Genomic DNA, 21,464 nt, shown 5'->3' with positions numbered 1-21,464 from the left:
TTAAGCCTTCCATTTTGTGTTTTATTATAGTGCTATGTTAGATGCTTATCCAGATCTTTTGGGCAATGCAACCCATATACTGTAGATCAATGTAAAAGCAAAGAGCAAATAGGTTTATACAGTAGGATTAGATATAGTCACCCACCTATAATTCACCCTGACCCCTATTGTAACCAATCAGCAGGTGTTACTCGCCAGTTTTAAAGCAAACAGCTGACAGGTTGCTATAGGTTACAAGACCATAGTCACAAGCTGATTGGAGATTGACTTAAAGGATAAATAAACCTTTAAAACAAGTGAATGTAAACTCGATGAGGGGGCTATTCTAAGCACTTTGGTCATTTCCATTCATTATTTATTTTCTTTTTATTCCAAGATATTAAGGGATACATGTTCTGTTAAAATGAATGAATTTTGTTCCAACAGCGCCACCTGCTGGTCAGTTTCCCACCAGTCTGACCAGCAAGTAGTCAAGGAAGTTGTCAGGAGAAAGAAAGAGGCTGCTCTGATGTTCTTCTGCTTAGGAAAGATGTGAGAAAGGTTTCTAATTTTATTCCTAAGCAGAAGAACATCAGCCTCTTTCTTTCTCCTGACAACTTTCTTGACTACTTGGTGGTCAGACTGGTCAGAAACTGACCAGCAGGTGGCGCTGTTGTAACATAATTCATTCATATTAACAGCACATGTATCCCTTAATAACTTGGAATAAAAAGAAAATAAATGATGAATATAAATGACAAACAGGCTTAGAATGATTCTCTTATCCATTTTACATTCACTTATTTTAAAGGTTTACTTATCCTTTAAATATTTTTTTAGTCTGGTTGTTAAATTGTTATACATATATTGTAACAATAACAAAAAAATAATAATTCTTATTTTTGCATTTTCCGGTTAATCCCACATCCTCGGATATTAAAAAGTGTGGAGAATGCGGGCATCGATCCCGCTACCTCTCGCATGCTAAGCGAGCGCTCTACCATTTGAGCTAATTCCCCGTCTGAAGTCCGGAGCTAAAACGCGTAACTTATAAAGACGCCACCTGGCGGTACAAAGCAAACATTACACACTGAGTTTATATGACACATCCGCATAACGTCACAAATCAGCATCGGCCTCGTTTACAAATCCCCACAACATTTATATAAAAAGAACTGCCGCAGGCAAAGTGACTAATACCACAGCGGGTGCCGATTTATTTCCATCCCCCATCGCATCTGCCCCGAAACAACCCCGCCTCCTCATCGGCCTTTCGCCGCTCTAGCCTACAAACGCGACCACCTGATTGGAACACACTCCTGTCATTTTCGTTGACGTATTATTGTTGCTATGGCCTGGGAGGCTGTAGAGCCTTAACGGGGCTCATTGGTAGAGTTCAAGTTTGACTTCGCAGACGCCGAGCCAATCGCCTCCCTGCGACGAGACGCCGTTCGCTTTAGTGACTGACAGCAGCACGGCCCAATCCGCGGCGAAGTTCGGCGCTGCGGTGATGACGTTGGGCGGCTGAGTGAAAACTGAATGGCGCAGTCATACGCCGGCTTTGACTAGTCTGGGGGCGGGATATCCCGATTCAGGGGTTATGCGCTTCCCTTGATGGAGGAGGGGAGGGATTGAAGAGTTGATATGTCCACCATCTTGAAAACTCGCTTCTAGTGCTGAGCAATTTTCCCGCCTGCCTGAATTAGGTTATTGGTCACTTCAGGTACGTATTTCTGTTTGTTTATAGTTGTTAGTCTAGAGTCCAGGCTGGTTTGCGGAAGTGGGGCCTTCTTGGTGGGATATTCGGCTTCCGGGTAACTTGTCCTTTGAGGGGCGCAGGACTCCATTCGGTAGTAGCGCAGTGTATGATGGGGGAAGTGGAAGGTGAATGTTCAAGGTAAATCTGTCGGCCTTTCCTTATGTGTGTCCGGCCGCAGGGCACGCTGGGAGTACAGTGACAGAGTTCTGGCCTCAGCCTCACATTCAGGCTCAGTTCTGGCCTCTGCCTCACATTCAGGCTCAGTTCTGGCCTCAGCCTCACATTCAGGCTCAGTTCTGGCCTCTGCCTCACATTCAGGCTCAGTTCTGGCCTCTGCCTCACATTCAGGATCAGTTCTGGGCTCTGCCTCACATTCAGGCTCAGTTCTGGGCTCTGCCTCACATTCAGGATCAGTTCTGGGCTCTGCCTCACACTCAGGCTCAGTTCTGGCCTCTGCCTCACACTCAGGCTCAGTTCTGGCCTCTGCCTCACACTCAGGCTCAGTTCTGGCCTCTGCCTCACACTCAGGCTCAGTTCTGGCCTCTGCCTCACATTCAGGCTCAGTTCTGGGCTCTGCCTCACATTCAGGCTCAGTTCTGGCCTCAGCCTCACATTCAGGCTCAGTTCTGGCCTCTGCCTCACATTCAGGCTCAGTTCTGGTCTCTGCCTCACATTCAGGCTCAGTTCTGGCCTCTGCCTCACATTCAGGCTCAGTTCTGGCCTCAGCCTCACATTCAGGCTCAGTTCTGGCCTCTGCCTCACATTCAGGCTCAGTTCTGGCCTCTGCCTCACACTCAGGCTCAGTTCTGGGCTCTGCCTCACATTCAGGCTCAGTTCTGGCCTCTGCCTCACATTCAGGCTCAGTTCTGGCCTCTGCCTCACACTCAGGCTCAGTTCTGGCCTCTGCCTCACACTCAGGCTCAGTTCTGGGCTCTGCCTCACATTCAGGCTCAGTTCTGGCCTCTGCCTCACACTCAGGCTCAGTTCTGGGCTCTGCCTCACATTCAGGCTCAGTTCTGGCCTCTGCCTCACATTCAGGCTCAGTTCTGGGCTCTGCCTCACATTCAGGCTCAGTACTGGCCTCTGCCTCACATTCAGGCTCAGTTCTGGGCTCTGCCTCACACTCAGGCTCAGTTCTGGCCTCTGCCTCACATTCAGGCTCAGTTCTGGCCTCTGCCTCACATTCAGGCTCAGTTCTGGCCTCTGCCTCACATTCAGGCTCAGTTCTGGTCTCTGCCTCACATTCAGGATCAGTTCTGGGCTCTGCCTCACATTCAGGCTCAGTTCTGGCCTCTGCCTCACATTCAGGCTCAGTTCTGGCCTCTGCCTCACACTCAGGCTCAGTTCTGGCCTCTGCCTCACATTCAGGCTCAGTTCTGGCCTCTGCCTCACATTCAGGCTCAGTTCTGGCCTCTGCCTCACATTCAGGCTCAGTTCTGGCCTCTGCCTCACATTCAGGCTCAGTTCTGGCCTCTGCCTCACATTCAGGCTCAGTTCTGGCCTCTGCCTCACATTCAGGCTCAGTTCTGGGCTCTGCCTCACATTCAGGCTCAGTTCTGGGCTCTGCCTCACATTCAGGCTCAGTTCTGGGCTCTGCCTCACATTCAGGCTCAGTTCTGGGCTCTGCCTCACATTCAGGCTCAGTTCTGGGCTCCCACTAACTCCCTGGCTCAGGGGGCTGTAAACAAGGCCCGTTCTTAGAGTGGGCTCATAGGACAGTGTGTATTATTGGGCCTTCTGTATGTGAGGTTCCCCCTTAGAGAGAGTAGTGTAGGGGGAAAAGTTCAAAGGTCAAGTGTTGTATCAACTGCTAGATATATTAGATTGTAAGCTCTGCTGGCCAGAGATGTCCATACTCTTGTCTGTTAAGCACTTAATGTTACGTTTAAAATGTTTTTTGTTTCTATTCATGTTGTTGTGTCCTGTATATTTTTGATATTGTCTTACTATACAGTGCTCTATATACAAGTAGTGTCCTATAAAAAATATACATACCTACTGGCTGTCCCACCTGCAGCCCCCACACTGTCTCACCTGCAGCCCCCCAAGCTGTCCTGTACTCTTCTAACATCAAACATAAGGATTGCACATTCAATTATAAAAAAAGTCAAACATTTATTTCCATCAAAACACTCACATATCAGCAATTGGCCCAGCAATTTTAGTTTTGACTTTTTATAATTGAGTGTGCGATCCTTATGTTTGATGTTGGATTTAATGTACAAGGAGGCTTCATAGGTTGGTCTCCGTGGTATTGGCACCACCGCATTAATTAGGGTGTGCGTCTTCCAAATTATAGTCTCGTCCTGTACTCTTCAGCCATGGTAGGAGCTATAGAATTATCACTAATTTTCCCTATTTAAATACTAAATATTGAGCCGCTTTTTGTACTTCAGAATAACCAGTTTTATTATTTCTTAGATATTAACTTCCTCTCATGTGTTTTTTCTTTTTAATCCTCCCCAGAATTCAGAGGTGTAAATCAGTCATTCGGTTAGCTACCTTATTTTTCGCTTGATGCTTATTTAGCTTGAGTGGTCGAATTTCCATGGTAACATGCGACAGAGTTATTGGTAGTGATTCCGCGTCTGTCCTTCAGTCCCTCTTATTTGTTACTGGTTACATTACTTGGTGCCAACGACAAAGCACCAGTGGGACTCGCCATAGGACACAATTTCCACTGTCTCCAGTGTATAAGCCTACTGGGAAAACTGCTGCTATTTAACAGGGTGGAAACAGCAATGAAAATGGACCAGTAAAATACTCATAATATGCAGATTGTTACAAATTGAATAAATCCCATTTTTAGCTTTACTTTACTAATTGCATTTCAGCTTCAGGTTAAAATTTGCTGTTTAAAAATCATCAGCATTGTCACTGTCATGATTTTTATGATATAGTTTTTATTTCTAAATGACACTGTTTACACTGCAAATAATTCACTCTACAAAATAAAATGTCATTCCTGAACCAGCAAGTGTATTTAGTTGTAATATTGGTGTGTAGGTGCATCTCAGCTCATTTTGCCTGGTCATGTGATTTCAGAAAGAGCCAGCACTTTAGGATGGAACTGCTTTCTGGCAGGCTGTTGTTTCTCCTACTCAATGTAACTGAATGTGTCACAGTGGGACCTGGATTTTACTATTGAGTGCTGTTCTTAGATCTACAAGACAGCTGTTATCTTGCTTGACTAATGTGAAAAAATAGGATTTTGAATAATTTTTTTGGGTGACGGATCGCCTTTAATGGAAACCATCTGTCACCATTGACCAATGCTCAAATTCATGTGTCAGGATCCTCTGCGGGTTTGAGACGCATCTAAACTTCAGGATACATCCTGTGTGCCTTGACTGTTTAAAGGAGAAGGAAACCTACCAAAGCAGGTTATTGTCAATATATTAGCCACAATAGTGCACTATTTTTGAGTAAACATCTCTAGAAGCTCTCTCGTTTGTTTAGGATCACAGCTGCCATATTAGCTTGGTATGACATCACTTCCTGCCTGAGTCTCTCCCTGCTCACTCATAGCTCTGAGCTCAGATGACTGCAGGGGGGGGGAAGAGGAGCAAACTGAGCATGCTCAAGCCCAAGCCCTGGAGGTTTAAGCTGAAAACAGGAAGTCTGATACAGAGGCCCATGAGTACACAATAGAAGGAAAGAAATGTGCTGTTTCTTTTGACAGAGGACTCAGAGCAGCATTACTTTGAGGGCTTACTGGTGTATTTATATAGTCCTTTCAGATAAAGCTTACTTCATTTTAGCCTTTCCTGCTCCTTTAATGTGTATACACCAAGGGTGTCTACTGCTAAAGCCAAAATATTAGTTTAGGTTTCGTTTATCTGGAATATCTGCAAAATTTAGGCCATAAATAGCTGGAAGTGTGTGTTTAGTGGTGTGACACTAGTTTGAAAAAGCAGACGTGTGTGGCTGGAAGAGCTGCATCACTTTCTAAAAATCACCACATGAGGTCTCTTTCCTTATTTTTTTTGCTTGTTGACTATTTATTATTGTGTAGAATTAGGCATGTGGTTAAAGCGGTAGTTTAACCATATTTTCCGATATTTGGGTGACCCATTCCCCCCCGCCCCCCATCTCCAGCCTCCTTGTTGTAGTCAATACATTTTAGTATGATGTAGAGAGTGATATTTTGAGACAATCTGCAATGGTTTTTCAATTTCTATTATTTATGGTTTTTGAGTTATTTAGCTTTTTATTCAGCCACTCTCCAGTTTGCAATTTAAGCCATCTGGTTGCTAGGGTCCAAATTACCCTGGTAACCATGCACTGATTTGAATAAGAGACTGGAATATGAATAGGAGAGGCCTGAATAGAAAGAGGAGTAATAAAAAGTAGCAATAACAATACATTTGTAGCCTTACAGAGTATTTGTTTTTTTTTGATGGGGTCAGTGACCCCCATTTGAAAGCTGGAAAGAGTCAGAAGAAGGCAAATCATGTATAACCTGTACAAAATAAATAATGATCAATTGAAAAGTTGCTTAGCATTTGCCATTCTACCCAACTACCTTAAAAACTCTTGTTTGACCTCAAAGAAAATGTGCTTGCGTTGATCTCTCTACTTAATTTGTAGTAAATTATTTAAAAGCGTAATTTGTCTCCAAAAACCTCATTGCTTTAAGTTTGTTTCAGCCCCTATGTATATTTTTCCTATTCTAATAATGGGAAAACATTTTTCTTAAAGGAACAGTAACACCAAAAAAACTAGTGTTTTAAAGTAATAAAAATATAATATAGTGTTGACCCGTAATGGTAAAGAAACACTACTATAGTTCATATAAACAAGCTCCAGTGTAGCAATGGAGAAAATTGAAAACAGACTATATGACACAGGTTAAATAATGGATAACAGATAACACCATTATGTTCTACAGATCTTATCTGCTGTGCAACCTAAGCCCTTAATCCTTTGAATGGCTGCCCCCATGGCTACACAGCAGCTTGTTTATATAAACTATAGTAGTACTTATCTGTTATCTACTGTGTATCCTGTGCTTGAATGGCTGCCCCCATGGCTACACAGCAGCTTGTTTATATAAACTATAGTAGTACTTATCTGTTATCTACTGTGTATCCTGTGCTTGAATGGCTGCCCCCATGGCTACACAGCAGCTTGTTTATATAAACTATAGTAGTACTTATCTGTTATCTACTGTGTATCCTGTGCTTGAATGGCTGCCCCCATGGCTACACAGCAGCTTGTTTATATAAACTATAGTAGTACTTATCTGTTATCTACTGTGTATCCTGTGCTTGAATGGCTGCCCCCATGGCTACACAGCAGCTTGTTTATATAAACTATAGTAGTACTTATCTGTTATCTACTGTGTATCCTGTGCTTGAATGGCTGCCCCATTGCTACACAGCAGCTTGTTTATATGAACTATAGTAGTTGTTCTGAAGCAGATACAGAGGTTTTACCAGTGCAGGGCAACACTACATTATAATTTTTATTACTTTAAAACTTTGTTTTTTTTTTTTTTTACTTACTACATCCCCTCCCTTTCCATAATCCTTTGAGCTTTATCAACATTTTAAAATAGGGAATTATGAAGAATTATCAGCTGTTTGATATTTTCCCTTTTTATGACCTTTTTGGTGACACGTTTAACAAATGAATGCATTTATAAAATCAGATATCAGTATTTTGAGCCGTGTAACACGATTCTGTTTAGTCATTCTTAGCTCTGAGCATTTTCAGCACCTGAATCCTTAGTGCCTGGAAATTCTATATATATATCCCCTTCCTTTTGTTTAGGCTTATAAGCAGAAATCCAGGAAGTTTTTATCCGTGCACTGGTAATTTGATAAAGAAGTTAGAAATCCAGAAGAGATCCAGTTTTTCCTGTTTGCGGAAGAAATTAAAAATTTTCATCTGCAACACGATTGGAATGAAAGAAACTTGTACCGAGCAAACATTTTTCCTATTGTTTAAATGAAGGTAAACAAGGCAAAGAGAAACTGAAACTGCTCCATGTTTCTATTGTCCTCTTTTCTTGAGAGATAATCTAAATTACCAGTGCACATATAAGACGCATAATGGACTTTTGTTTATCTATGCTTCAAAACCGTTGCATTCGTTTAAAATTTAAATTGAGGGTTTGTTTATGCAAAGCTCATTATATTTGGCAACATTAACTCTCCTTTAAGGCAAAGTTCATAAGAGAGAATCTTTATCCACCTTTGATTTTAAACTGTTAATGTAGAGAAATGTCCGCAACAATTGTATCGGGTTAGAGAGTTGCGACCCGGCAGAGGGGAAAATGAAAGAAGAGCTCCAGCTAAGTGTTGCCATCAAGAAACAGGAAGTGCTGTCATTGTAAACCGGAAGTGACATCATTAGAAGTAGGTGTGATCAGAAAAAAAGGAGTAAAACAGGAAGTGCTCAAAAAAAAAAGAGTAAAACTCTCTATTTCGAAGACCCGGAGAACCGGCGACTCGGGTCTATACCCGCTCCCGAAAATTCTACCTGCAACCCGCAGGGTACGGCAGGTTTTTGTGGTTAACCCGCAGGTACCCGACCCGCTGCAGGACTCTTCCATTAACTGAGACTGCAATCCTACAAAAGTTATGTCCAACAAATTGTAGTGACAGTCGCACATTGATATTGTCAGGCAAATACGTAAAGTAATCTTATTGGTAGTTGATCTGAATCTTTTAACTTGTCCGATCAACTGAAGACCGGTTGCCCCTAAATGCAGGGACACTCCACACAAGATCCGAAAGGAATCTTCCTTTCGTAGAACTGTATCTTTGTATCTATGGCCAGCCCGAAACATTGCGTTGTTTGTTGGCACAATAAATCACTTTTCACAGGAATTGGAGTGCTGCAGCGTGTATTTCTTGGAGTTATGGCCAGCTTAAAGGGATACTGTCATGGGAAAAATTTTTTTTTCAAAATGAATCCGTTAATAGTACTACTCCAGCACAATTCTGCACTGAAATCCATTTCTCAAAAGAGCAAACAGATTTTTTTATATTCAATTTTGAAATCTGACATGGGGCTAGACATTTTGTCAATTTCCCAGCTGCCCCTGGTCATGTGACTTGTGCCTGCACTTTAGGAGAGATGCTTTCTGGCAGGCTGCTGTTTTTCCTTCTCAATGTAACTGAATGTGTCTCAGTGGGACATGGGTTTTTACTATTGAGTGTTGTTCTTAGATCTACCAGGCAGCTGTTATCTTGTGTTAGGGAGCTGCTATCTGGTTACCTTCCCATTGTTCTTTTGTTTGGCTGATGGGGGGAAAAGGGAGAGGGGTGATATCACTCTAACTTGCAGTACAGCAGTAAAGAGTGATTGAAGTTTATCAGAGCACAAGTCACATGACTGGGGGCAGCTGGGAAATTGACAAAATGTCTAGCCCCATGTCAGATTTCAAAATTGAATCTAAAAAAATCTGTTTGCTCTTTTGAGAAATGGATTTCAGTGCAGTATTCTGCTGGAGCAGCACTATTAACTGATTTATTTTGAAAAAATTTTTTTCCCATGACAGTATCCCTTTAAGGTTACATAGCAGATGAGCTCTGTAAATGATGGTATTCTATAGAGCTTCTGTTATGTAGCACCTTCCTACACCTTCATTTATTTCTATTTATACAAAGCCATACTTTGTTTTGCCAATGGGTTGACTATAAGACATTCATTTATTGCTGCAGAATATGATCACAATACACACCATTAATATTTTCACTTTTTGTTTTTCCTTTAGGATTTAAAATTGGCAGTCGGACAGAAATTCAGAGACAGATTCAAAACAACCCGATGTAGCAGGACACCCTGTAATGGGCCAGGAGTTGAAAAATCTTATCGTTTTATTTTCTTAATTTTTTTTAAAATTATTTTTAACAGGTAAGCAAATACCTTGGTTTTAATATACTGTAACCGTTACTTCTGTTCATGAATACATAATGGAGTCGCTTAAACTTTGTTTTGACTCGGCAAAGCATTGTCAGAAATGAACAGTTTTACACTACTTTCTGTGCAATCAGTGTTATTCAAACCCTTCATATTTGTGCTTTTCTTTTCTGTGTCTACTGTTTTGCAATTATTTGCTTGCCGCTTCTCTATCAGAATTAATTTAGGCAAGCTTGTGGCTGAAAATCTTTAATTATTTAGATAACACCTATGTGTCTTTGTTTCTGTAAAAACAGGATCAAGGATTGTATGCAATCTTTTTGTTTGTTTTTAATGTGTTAGCAGAATTTTGTTATCCATATTAACACATAAATTGCATGTCGGTGTTCTTGGTGAAATATCCCTTTACATTATAGACATCTGTGTTGTCAGGGTCACCAGGTGCTGGTGATGTGTTACTTTATTATTCCTTAGTGTTTGTCTCCATAGTACATCCTCCGATTTCCTTTAAGGAAAACAAAACTCTTAAAATGAATATGGCTATAAATGCCTTATTTTATAAACTGAACTTATTGCACGAGGCTAAAGTTTGAGCTTGTCAATAGCAGCAATGATCCAGGACTTCAAACTTGTCACAGGGGGTCACCATCTTGGAAAGTGTCTGTGACACTCACATGCTCAGTGGGCTCTGATTGGCTGTTGAGAAGCTAAGCTTAGGGCTCGTCACTAATTATCCAGCAGAAAATGAGCTTCCCTGGCTGTAATATAAGCTGATGCTACAGGTTTGCTGATTATTCAATTCTGATGCTAATTGCACTGGTTTCTGTGCTGCCATGTAGTAATTATGTGTATTAATTACTAATCAGCCTTATATTGTGACATTTCTATTCTATGTGTACTGTATATTGTGAGTGGCTCCCTAAGCTCAGTAAGTGACAGCAGCACAGAACATGTGCAGTGAATCAGCAGAAAAGAAGATGGGGAGCTACTGGGGCATCTTTGGAGACACAGATCTTTACTGCTAAAGGGCTGTGGTTGCCTTGGGCTGGTACAGAAGCACAAAACATAATGTACAACATTTCTAGCTACTTTAGTTAGGCTTTAGTTCTCTTTTTAAAGGAACAGCTGTCTCCCATGGCACCATATATATCCGTTTACATTCATGTAAGATTTGATATAGCCTGTGCTTAAAGCAAATCTGTATAGTTCACAGAAAGCACAATATTAATTTCCCGCACCATGGGGGCTGCTTAGGGATCGTCATAAACAAAGCTGCTTGAGTTCTGCATGGCTGGGAAGTAAGGCGGGGGAGCCTTACTTCCCAGCCATGCAGAACTCAAGCAGCTTTGTTTATGACGATCCCTAAGCAGCCCAGACCACATTGAGCATGTGCACAGTCTTGGTCTTGCAAAGACAGCTCCCCCTGCTGTTCATAAGTATGATTGTTTCCCTGCTCAGCGGTTAGGGACCATCTGACAATTCCTATCCACAGCAGTAAATGAAGGGAGAATTTCACTGCATACAGTCAGGTTTCTTATAAAAATGGTACACATTTTTTAATTAAAGTATATTGGAGATAGGTTTCTTTTTCATTAAAGAAAGTAAAAATTGGATTTTATTTTTTTGCCTTTACATGCCCTTTAAGTAGGAGAAATAACAGCCTGCCAGAAAGTAGTTCCATCCTAAAGTGCAGGCACATGACTGGGGCAGCTGGGAAATTGACAAAATGTCTAGCCCCATGTCAGATTTCAAAATTGAATATAAAAAAATCTGTTTGCTCTTTTGAAAAATGGATTTCAGTGCAGCATTCTGCTGGAGCAGCACTATTAACTGATGCATTTTGAAAAAAAACATGTTTTCCCATGACCGTATCCCTTTAAGGTTGTTCACCTTTGAGTTAACTTTTAGTAGGATGCAGAGAGTTATATTCTGAGAAAATTTGCAATTGGTTTTCATTATTTGTGGTTTTCGAGTTATTTAGCTTTTTATTCAGATCACCAATTTCTGCAATCTGGTTGCCAGGGTGCAAGTGACCCTAGCAACCATGCATTGAATTGACTAAGAGACTGGGATATGAATAGGAGAGGCCCGAATAGAAAGAGGAGTAATAAAAAGTTGCAATAACCATAAATTTGTAGCTTTACAGAACATTTTGTTTTTTTTAGATGGGGTCTGTGACCCCCATTTAAAAGCTGGAAAGAATCAGAATTATTATAGAACTATATTAAAATAACTAATAAAGACCATTTGAAATGTTGCTTAGAATTGGCCTTTCTATAATATACTAAAAGATCAACCTCCCCTTTAAATATTTTAGCTTTGTATTAAATATTTACAGTTTAACCACTACACCCAATATTTATGCATTCTCTGCAGAACTACTTGTCTTAATGCAATATAAATGCAAACATAAAGGGGCATATTTATCAAGGGTCCAATTTTGAATTTGAAAAACTTTGAAATTCAAAAAGACCAACCAAATAGTGTTTTTTTTTTTTTTTGGGGTGAATAGCTGTTTTTCGATGGAATAGGTCCGTATTCAGCCAAATCGAAGTAATAGCGGGTTTGATCGAATTCGTATCAAAGTTTTTACCAAAAAAATTAGATTTCCACAAATTGACTTCAAACAGGTTCTAGGAGGTCTAAAACAGCAATTCAGCAGCATTTGGATGGCAAATGGTCGAAGTCGAATTTTTAAATAGACCATACATGATAAATTTTGATATTTGAATTTTCTGATTTAATTCAAATCGTTTTTGGACTATTCCCTAGTTGACTGACACAAAAATAGCTCGAAATTCAAATTTTTTGAATGGACCTTTGATAAATCTGCCCCAAAGAGTCTTCATTTCACATGGAAAGTGTGAGACTGTAAAGCATATTTGACACTTTAGGATACAAGTCGGAACAATGCCGAGGGGCCATTTTCACAGTCTTGTTTTTTCCTTATTCCTAAGGACCCTGCTTTCTGTTGGAATTTGATGGACTTATCTGTTGCCTTCATCTGCCCCGTTCTGTGAGACTTCCCTAATGCCATCTTGCCCCGGAGAAAAATACTGACATTTCACAGTAACATGTTTGCAGTAGTATGGATCTGTTCATTTCTTGCAATGCTTTACTTTTAACCGTATTATTAGTATCATGATGTATATAATGAATATTGGTCAAGTAGCTGCTTAAAGTGGTGATTCACCTTTAAAGGGATCCTGTCATCGGAAAAGATGTTTTTTTTTCAAAACGCATCAGTTAATAGTGCTACTCCAGCAAAATTCTGCGCTGAAATCCATTTCTCAAAAGAGCAAACAGATTTTTTTATATTCAATTTTGAAATCTGACATGGGGCTAGACATTTTGTCAGTTTCCCAGCTGCCCCCAGTCATGTAACTTGTGCCTGCACTTTAGGAGAGAAATGCTTTCTGGCAGGCTGCTGTTTTTACTTCTCAATGTAACTGAAGGAGTCTCGGTGGGACATGGGTTTTTACTATTGAGTGCTGTTCTTAGATCTACCAGGGAGCTGTTATCTTGTGTTAGGGAGCTGCTATCTCGTTACCTTCCCATTGTTCTGTTGTTCGGCTGCTGGGGGGGGAAAGGGGGTGATATCACTCCAACTTGCAGTACAGCGGTAAAGAGTGATTGAAGTTTATCAAAGCACAAGTCACATGACTTGGGGCAGCTGGGAAATTGACAATATGTCTAGCCCCATGTCAGATTTCAAAATTGAATATAAAAAAAATCTGTTTGCTCTTTTGAGAAATGGATTTCAGTGCCGAATTCTGCTGGAGCAGCACTATTAACTGATGTGTTTTGAAAAAAAAAATTTTTTCTCATGACAGTATCCCTTTAAGCTAAATTTTAGTATGTTGTAGAATGGTTAATTCTAAGCAACTTTTTGTCCTACAGTTTTTTAATGATTTGCCTTTTTCTTCTGACACATTCCAGCTTTCAAATGGGGGTCACTGACCCCCTCTAAAAACCAAATGTTCTGTAAGGCTACAAATGTATTCTTATTGCTACTTTTTTATTACTCCTCTTTCTATTCAGGCCTCTCCTATTCATATTCCAGTTTCTGATACAAATCAATGCATGGTTGCTATTGTACTTTGGACCCTAGCAACCAGATTACTGTAATGGCAAACTGGAGAGCTGCTGAATAACTCTAAATAAAAAATGAAAACCAATTGCTTAGAATATCACTCTACGTCATACTAAAAGTTAATTTAAACAACCCCTTTAAAAAGAAAATATTGTGATTTTTATGTAACATGTTGCGATAGATCTTGCCAGTTCTCCGTCTACTGGATAAAACACCTGTTTTTCCAAAGGTTTTTATGTTTATGGTCCAAAAATTGCTTAGGTTATTTTAGCATAATCTATAGGATTAGATATAAAAGAAGAAATAACATTAAAGAGATCTAAAGTTCAGGAAAGAAACTTTGCACCATATGACCATGGGAGATGGCCTGCCTGTAATTTCAAGATACCTGGATAATGGGTTTCCAGAAGAGGGATCCGGATTAGATACAAAGGAAACACCATTAAAGAAATCTAAAGTTCAGGAAAGAAACTTTGCACCATATGACCATGGGAGATGACCTGCCTGTAATTTCAAGATACCTGGATAATAGGTTTCCAGAAGAGGGATCTGGATTAGATACAAAGGAAACAACAGTAAAGCGATCTAAAGTTCAGGAAAGAAATGATACACCATATGACCATGGGAGATGGCCTGCCTGTAATTTCAAGATACCCGGATAATGGGTTTCCAGAAAAGGGATCCTGCTTTTTTTATACCTGTACACACCATATAAAAGTTAAAAAAAAAGTTCACAATACAAATTGATTAGTAATTGAGATTTACATGACTGTGTATAGAAATCAATGCATTATGCATATTCTCAACATTATCAGTCCTGAACATACTGTGACACGCGGTACAGGTATGAGACCTGTTATCCAGAATACTCGGGACCTGGGATAACGTAATTTGGGTCTTCATTCCTTAAGTCTATTAGAAAATCATTTAAACATGAAATAAACCCAAATAGGCTGGTTTTGCCTCCAATAAGGATTAATTATGTCTTAGTTGGGATCAAGTACAAGCTACTGATTTATTAGTACAGAGAACGTGGAAATCATTTTTAAATGATAAAATTGAATCTATGGGAGACATTGTGTAATTTGGAGCTTTCTGGATAACGGATCCCATACCTCGCTTTTTACTAATGGGGGCTGCTCTGCTTGACTTTGAAGGCAGGGACCATTGCTGCTTTTAGGCTACTGAATTCAGTATACAAAATACTGGGTTGCTAGCGTTAATCAATTTTAGGTTTTAGGTCTCCACTTGCCTCAATTAAGGTCAGTGTTCACGACTCCACCATAAGAAAGAGACTGGGCAAAAACGGCCTGCATGGCACATTTCCAAGGCGCAAACCACTTTTAAGCAAAAAGAACATTAAGGCTCGTCTCAATTTTGCTAAACATCTCAATGATTGCCAAGACTTTTGGGAAAATACCTTGTGGACCGAAGAGACAAAAGTTGAACATTTTGGAAGGTGCGCGTCCCGTTACATCTGGCGTAAAAGTAACACAGCATTTCAGAAAAAGAACATCATACCAACAGTAAAATATGGTGGTGGTAGTGTGATGGTCTGGGGTTGTTTTGCTGCTTCAGGACCTGGAAGACTTGCTGTGATAGATGGAACCATGAATTCTACTGTCTACCAAAAAATCCTGAAGGAGAATGTCCGGCCATCTGTTCGTCAACTCAAGCTGAAGCGATCTTGGGTGCTGCAGCAGGACAATGACCCAAAACACACCAGCAAATCCACCTCTGAATGGCTGAAGAAAAACAAAATGAAGACTTTGGAGTGGCCTAGTCAAAGTCCTGACCTGAATCCTATTGAGATGTTGTGGCATGACCTTAAAAAGGCGGTTCATGCTAGAAAACCCTCAAATAAAGCTGAATTACAACAATTCTGCAAAGATGAGTGGGCCAAAATTCCTCCAGAGCGCTGTAAAAGACTCGTTGCAAGTTATCGCAAATGCTTGATTGCAGTTATTGCTGCTAAGGGTGGCCCAACCAGTTATTACTTTTTGGATTTCTTTTCTCCCTAAATAATAAAAACCCTCATTTAAAAACTGCATTTTGTGTTTACTTGTGTTATCTTTGACTAATAGTTAAATGTGTTTGATGATCAGAAACATTTTGTGTGACAAACATGCAAAAGAATAAGAAATCAGGAAGGGGGCAAATAGTTTTTCACACCACTGTATAAGGTTGGGGATCCCAGGCATAGTCTCCCATGTAGCTACAGCTGTGTTGCTGTGTTTCCCACCTACTTAAAGTCCAAGACTTGGCACATGTGCAGTACATTACTTCTGACCTCTGATTGTGCTGCTTCCAAGAAAGGACAGGAAAACAACCATGAGCATAACGGGCACAAATAGAAAATAGAAAGTAATTGGAAGAATTCTTTATTTCTGGTGATCAATCTGAAACCAACTGAACTTAAAAAAAAAAAAGTGTTGGAAGGCGAACAACCCCTTTAAAGGAGAATTCAACCCTAAACTTAAAAACCCCTACCCCCCACCCTACATAGACCCTCCTCCCCCCAGCCCCTAAGTCTTTACTTACCCCTCAGGCATCGGAGTTCACGGGCGCCATCTTCAGCCACTTCGGTAATCTTCGGAATGAGACTTTTCGCGAGTTTCATCGCATGCACAGTTCTCACGAAACAGAAATTGCTCCAACTGCACATGCACTGAAGTCTCATTCTGAAGATTTCCGAAGAGAAGAAGATGGCGCCTGTGAACTCCGATGTTTTTAATCTGCAGAGAGGGGTAAGTAAAACGTTAGGGGCATTTGCCTGGGGTAACAATCAGGCGGGAGGGTGGTCTATGTAGGGTAGGGTTTTTTTAAGTTTAGGGTTGAATTCTCCTTTGTCTGAAATTCTCAAAACACAAAGACCAAGGAGATTTTGTTGCTGGTGTTTAAAAAAAAAAAAAAAAAAAGATTATCGCAATGTGCGTGTGCTTATTTGTTTTGTTACTAGGATTGCTTCTGTTATGAGAAAATGACTTCATCTTGTGGTTATATCTGTGTGTAGTTATGTATAAAGTAAACAGTGTTATAAATGGCAGCACAGGTCTTATGAGGTCAAAGAGCCAGATAATTGCTACCGTATATACTCGAGTATAAGCCGATCCGAGTATAAGCCGAGGTACCTAATTTTACCTACGAAAACTGGTAAAACTTATTGACTCTAGTATAAGCCTAGACACAACTACAGCCCTGTCTCCCAGCAGCGCACCTTCCGCCAAAGGGACTCCCCCAGCGATCGACCGGACTTCTTTGCAAAGTTGATGGTGACAGAGAATTGTGCAGAGAGTGCTGTGTGTCATAAAACCATCACTGATCTTTTGTATAACCAACAGATGGCGCTGTGTGATATTGCCATCACTGTTAATCCTTTATTCAACCAACAGATGGCGCTGTGTGATATTGCAGTTTATTCTTTGATATAACCAACAGATGGCGCTGTGTGATATTGCAGTCACTGTTATTCTTTGATACAACCAACAGATGGTGCTGTGTGATATTGCAGTTACTGTTATTCTTTGATATAACCAACAGATGGCGCTGTGTGATATTGCAGTCACTGTTATTCTATTGATATAACCAACAGATGGCGCTGTGTGATATTGCAGTCACTGTTATTCTTTGATACAACCAACAGATGGCGCTGTGTGATATTGCAGTCACTGTTATTCTTTGATACAACCAACAGATGGCGCTGTGTGATATTGCAGTCACTGTTATTCTTTGATACAACCAACAGATGGCGCTGTGTGATATTGCAGTCACTGTTATTCTTTGATACAACCAACAGATGGCGCTGTGCGATACTGCAGTCACTGTTATTCTTTCATAAAACCAACAGAGGGCATTGTGGGATATTGCAGTCTCTCCCCAAGTGAACTGTTGGTATAGGAATGATTAAAAGTGACTGCAATCTCGGCTACTGCCCGCTGACCCGAGTATAAGCCGAGGTAGACTTTTTCAGCACATTTTGGATGCTGAAAAACTCGGCTTATACTCGAGTATATACGGTACTTAAAGGGATTCTGTCATTATTGTGTTTTTTACTTCTAAATGACACTGTTTGCACTGCAAATAATTCACTCTGCCGTGTAAAATTCCATTTCTGAACCAGTGTATTTTTTATTTACAGTAGAACCCCCATTTTACGTTTTTCAGGGCCCAGAAAAAAATTATGTAAAATCAGGGAAATGTGTGGGTGCATCTCAGGTCATTTTGCCTGGTCATGTGCTTTCAGAAAGAACCAGCACTTTAGGATGGAACTGCTTTCTGGCAGGCTGTTGTTTCTCCTACTCAATGTAACTGAATGTGTCTCAGTGGGACCTGGATTTTACTATTGAGTGCTGTTCTTAGATCTACTAGGCAGCTGTTCTGTTTACCTTCCCATTGTTTTGCAATTTGCAGTGCAGCAGTAAAGTGTGAAGTTTATCAGAGCACAAGTCACACCTGGGAAACGGACAATACGTCTAGCCCAGGGGTCCCCAACCTTTTTTTACCCGGGAGCCACATTCAAATGTAAAAAGAGTTGGGGAGCAACACAGGAAAAAATCCCTTGGGTGCCAAATAAGGCCTGTGATTGGCTATTTATTAGCCCCTATGTGGACTGGCTGCCTACAAGAGGCTCTACTTGGCCCTATACTTTGTTTTATGCAATTAAAACTTGCTTCCAAGCCTTCACTTAAAAAATAAGCTCCTGCTTTGTAGCCACTGAGAGCAACATCCTAGGGGTTGGAGAGCAACATGTTACTCATGAGCTACTGGTTGGGGATCACTGGTCTAGCCTCATGGCAGATTTTAAAATGAAATCTAAAAAGTCAGTTTTTTCTTTTGAAAAAACGAATTTCAGTGCAGAATTGTGCTGGAGCAGCACTATTAAAAGCTAAATGCCCCAGTAGCTCCCCATCTTCTTTTCTGCTGATTCACTGATTCACATGCTCTGTGCTGCTGTCACTTACTGAGCTTAGGGACCCACTCACAATATACAGTACACATAGAATAGAAATGTCACAATATAAGGCAGATTAGTAATTAATACAGATAATTACTACCAGTGCAATTAGCATCAGAATTGAATAATCAGCAAACCTGTAGCATCAGCTTATATTACTGCCAGGGAAGCTCATTTTCTGCTGGATAATTAGTGACGAGCCCTAAGCTTAGCTTCTCAACAGCCAATCAGAGCCCACTGAGCATGTGAGTGTCACAGACACTTTCCAAGATGGTGACCCCCTGTGACAAGTTTGAAGTCCTGGATCATTGCTGCTATTGACAAGCTCAAACTTTAGCCTCGTGCAATAAGTTCACTATATAAAATATGACATTTTTAGCTACGTTAATTTTTAGGGTTTAGTTCTCCTTTTAATACATTCTTTGCATTTTGCTTTTCTTAACTTCTTCAAATTTATAAAGCGTATAGACAAACTTTTAGGTGCTTGGGGAAATACCGAAACTACAATATTTATACTTCTGTTTACATCTCTGTAGTAACCCATAGCAACCAGTATGTTCCTAAAAGCCACATTTACTCCTTATTACTCCTAATTTGATCACATATTAAAAATGTTATGTTATTTCCCATCAGTCCAGTATGTTTTGGAAATTCGACCTACATTCGTCATCTCACATAGACACCCTTTTGGAAAGAGATGAGGTGACACTAAAGGAATTGATGGACGAGGAGGACATACTGCAAGAATGCAAAGCTCAGAATCGGAAGCTTGTGGAGTTTTTATTAAAATCTGAATGCTTAGAAGACTTGGTGACTTTCATAACCGAGGAACCACCCCAAGACATGGATGAGAAGATCAGATACAAGTAAGCGCTTTTAAAGTCTACTTCGTTGTTTTATATACTGTTTTTTTTCCCTTTGGATTTTGTTTATTAGCATTTGAGACTCTCCAGTCATGTTACATTACATTTATATGTACAGGTATGGGACCTGTTATCCAGAATGCTCGGGATCTGGGTTATTCCGGATAACTGATCCTTCCATAATTTGCATCTTTGTACCTTAAGTCTACTAGAAAACCATCAAAAAATTAAAGAAACCCAACAGGGCAGATTTATCAAGGGTCGAATTTCGAGGGTTAAACCCTCAAATTCGACCCTCGAAGTAAAATCCTTTGAATATCGAATTCGAAGGATTTTACCGCAAAAGCTTCGATTGAATAAAAATCTTTGATCGAAATTCGAAAATTTTTTTATTCAAATTATTCACTCAAGATTAGTAAATCTGCCCCTAGGTGTCTTATAAAGTATTTATACAGGCATGTTATCCGGAATGCTTGATACCTGTTGTTTTCTGGATTAGGAATCTTCTATAATTTGGATCTCCATACCTTCTACTAAAGTCATTTAAACTTTAAACCCAATAGGATTATTTGCCTCCAATATGGATTAACTATATCTTAACTGGGATAAAGTACTAGGTACAGGTACGGGACCTGTTATCCAGAATGCTTGGGACCTGCTGTTTTCCGGGTAACAAATCTTTCTGTAATTTGGATCTTCATACCTTAATTCTACTAGAAAATCATGTTAAGATTAAATAAAGCCAATAGGCGGGTTTTGCCTCCAATAAAGATTAATTATATCTTAGCTGGGATCAAGTACAAGGTACAGTTTTATTATTACTAGGGATGCACCGAATCCACTATTTCGGATTCGGCCAAACCCCCCTATGCGAAAGATTCGGCCGAATACAGAACCGAATTCGAACCCCTAATTTGCATATGCAAATTAGGGGTCGGAAGGGAAAAAACTGTTTGTTTTCTGACAAAAAGTCATGTGTTTCCCTCCCAGACCCTAATTTTGGCCAGACCCTAATTTGCATGTGCAAATTAGGATTTGGATTCGGTTCGCCTCGGCAGAAGGATTCGGCCGAATCCGAACCTTGCTGAAAAAGGCCGAATCCTGGATTCGGTGCATCCCTAATTATTACAGAGAAAAAATTTTTGGATTATTTCATCATAATGGAGTCTATGGGAGACGGCCTTTCCATAATTCGGAGCTTTCTGGATAATGGCTCCCAAGGTAATTTTAAAGAATTTGAATTATTTGATTAAAAAGGGTCTATGGGTGACGGCAGTCCATAATTCCGAGCTTTCTGGATAATGGATCTCAAGGTAATTTAAAAGAATTTGAATTATTTGATTAAAAAGGGTCTATGGGTGACGGCAGTCCATAATTTGGAGCTTTCTGGATAACTAGTTTCATAATAATGAATCCCACACCTGTGTATGTATATAAATGTGTTTTTTTGCTGTTCTCCTCTGAGAAAGTTCTTCATTATTATAGTCCTTTATTATACCACTGATAAACCTTACAACATGTGCTTTGACACGTTTTTCCTTTCTATTAGAGCATGAGCTCTCAAAAATCAACTTTAGAATTTGCTTTTGTTATTTGGTATTGTCTAAAAATATATCAGGGATTTTTGTAATTTTAATCTTTTGAGGTCCGGCATTTGCTCGCTGCACTGCAGGCCTGTATATTCTGGGAACCTATTTGCATGATTGTGCAGCTATCCTACATATCCTACTAGGGAGTTATTTTTTATTAAAACAATAGGCAGAATGTGCCCATTTTAAAGGTATATTTCAGTGTGTACTGTTCAGAACAGTGAATCACGTTAATCAATATAGAACTACACAGTGCCGTTTAAACAAGTCATATATTAATTCATAAGTTATTAGTAATGCATCGAATCCAGGATTCGGTTCGGGATTCGGCCTTTTTAAGCAGGATTCGGCCGAA

The 21,464-nt window shown here is 40.1% G+C and overlaps 1 protein-coding gene and 1 non-coding gene across 2 annotated transcripts in view; one reads left to right on the top strand and one right to left on the bottom strand.

Moving 5' to 3' along the window:
• Positions 1-925: 925 nt before the first annotated feature.
• trnaa-agc lies at positions 926-998 on the bottom strand. The gene has a single exon. It is a non-coding gene; the product is annotated as a tRNA-Ala (tRNA).
• A 680-nt stretch (positions 999-1,678) lies between these two features.
• ppp6r3.S (protein phosphatase 6 regulatory subunit 3 S homeolog) overlaps positions 1,679-21,464 on the top strand; it is a gene marked incomplete in the record, with an annotated part of 61,767 nt that continues 41,981 nt past the window's right edge. The window contains 6 exon segments of the mRNA NM_001091424.1: positions 1,679-1,702; positions 9,465-9,605; positions 12,258-12,268; positions 15,399-15,410; positions 19,077-19,105; positions 19,263-19,523. Coding sequence (NP_001084893.1) covers positions 19,297-19,523 — 227 coding nt within the window.

The sequence above is a fragment of the Xenopus laevis genome, chromosome 4S (assembly GCF_017654675.1).
Source record: "Xenopus laevis strain J_2021 chromosome 4S, Xenopus_laevis_v10.1, whole genome shotgun sequence".
Lineage (NCBI taxonomy): Eukaryota > Metazoa > Chordata > Amphibia > Anura > Pipidae > Xenopus > Xenopus laevis.
This window is presented reverse-complemented; position numbering and strand designations above follow the sequence as displayed.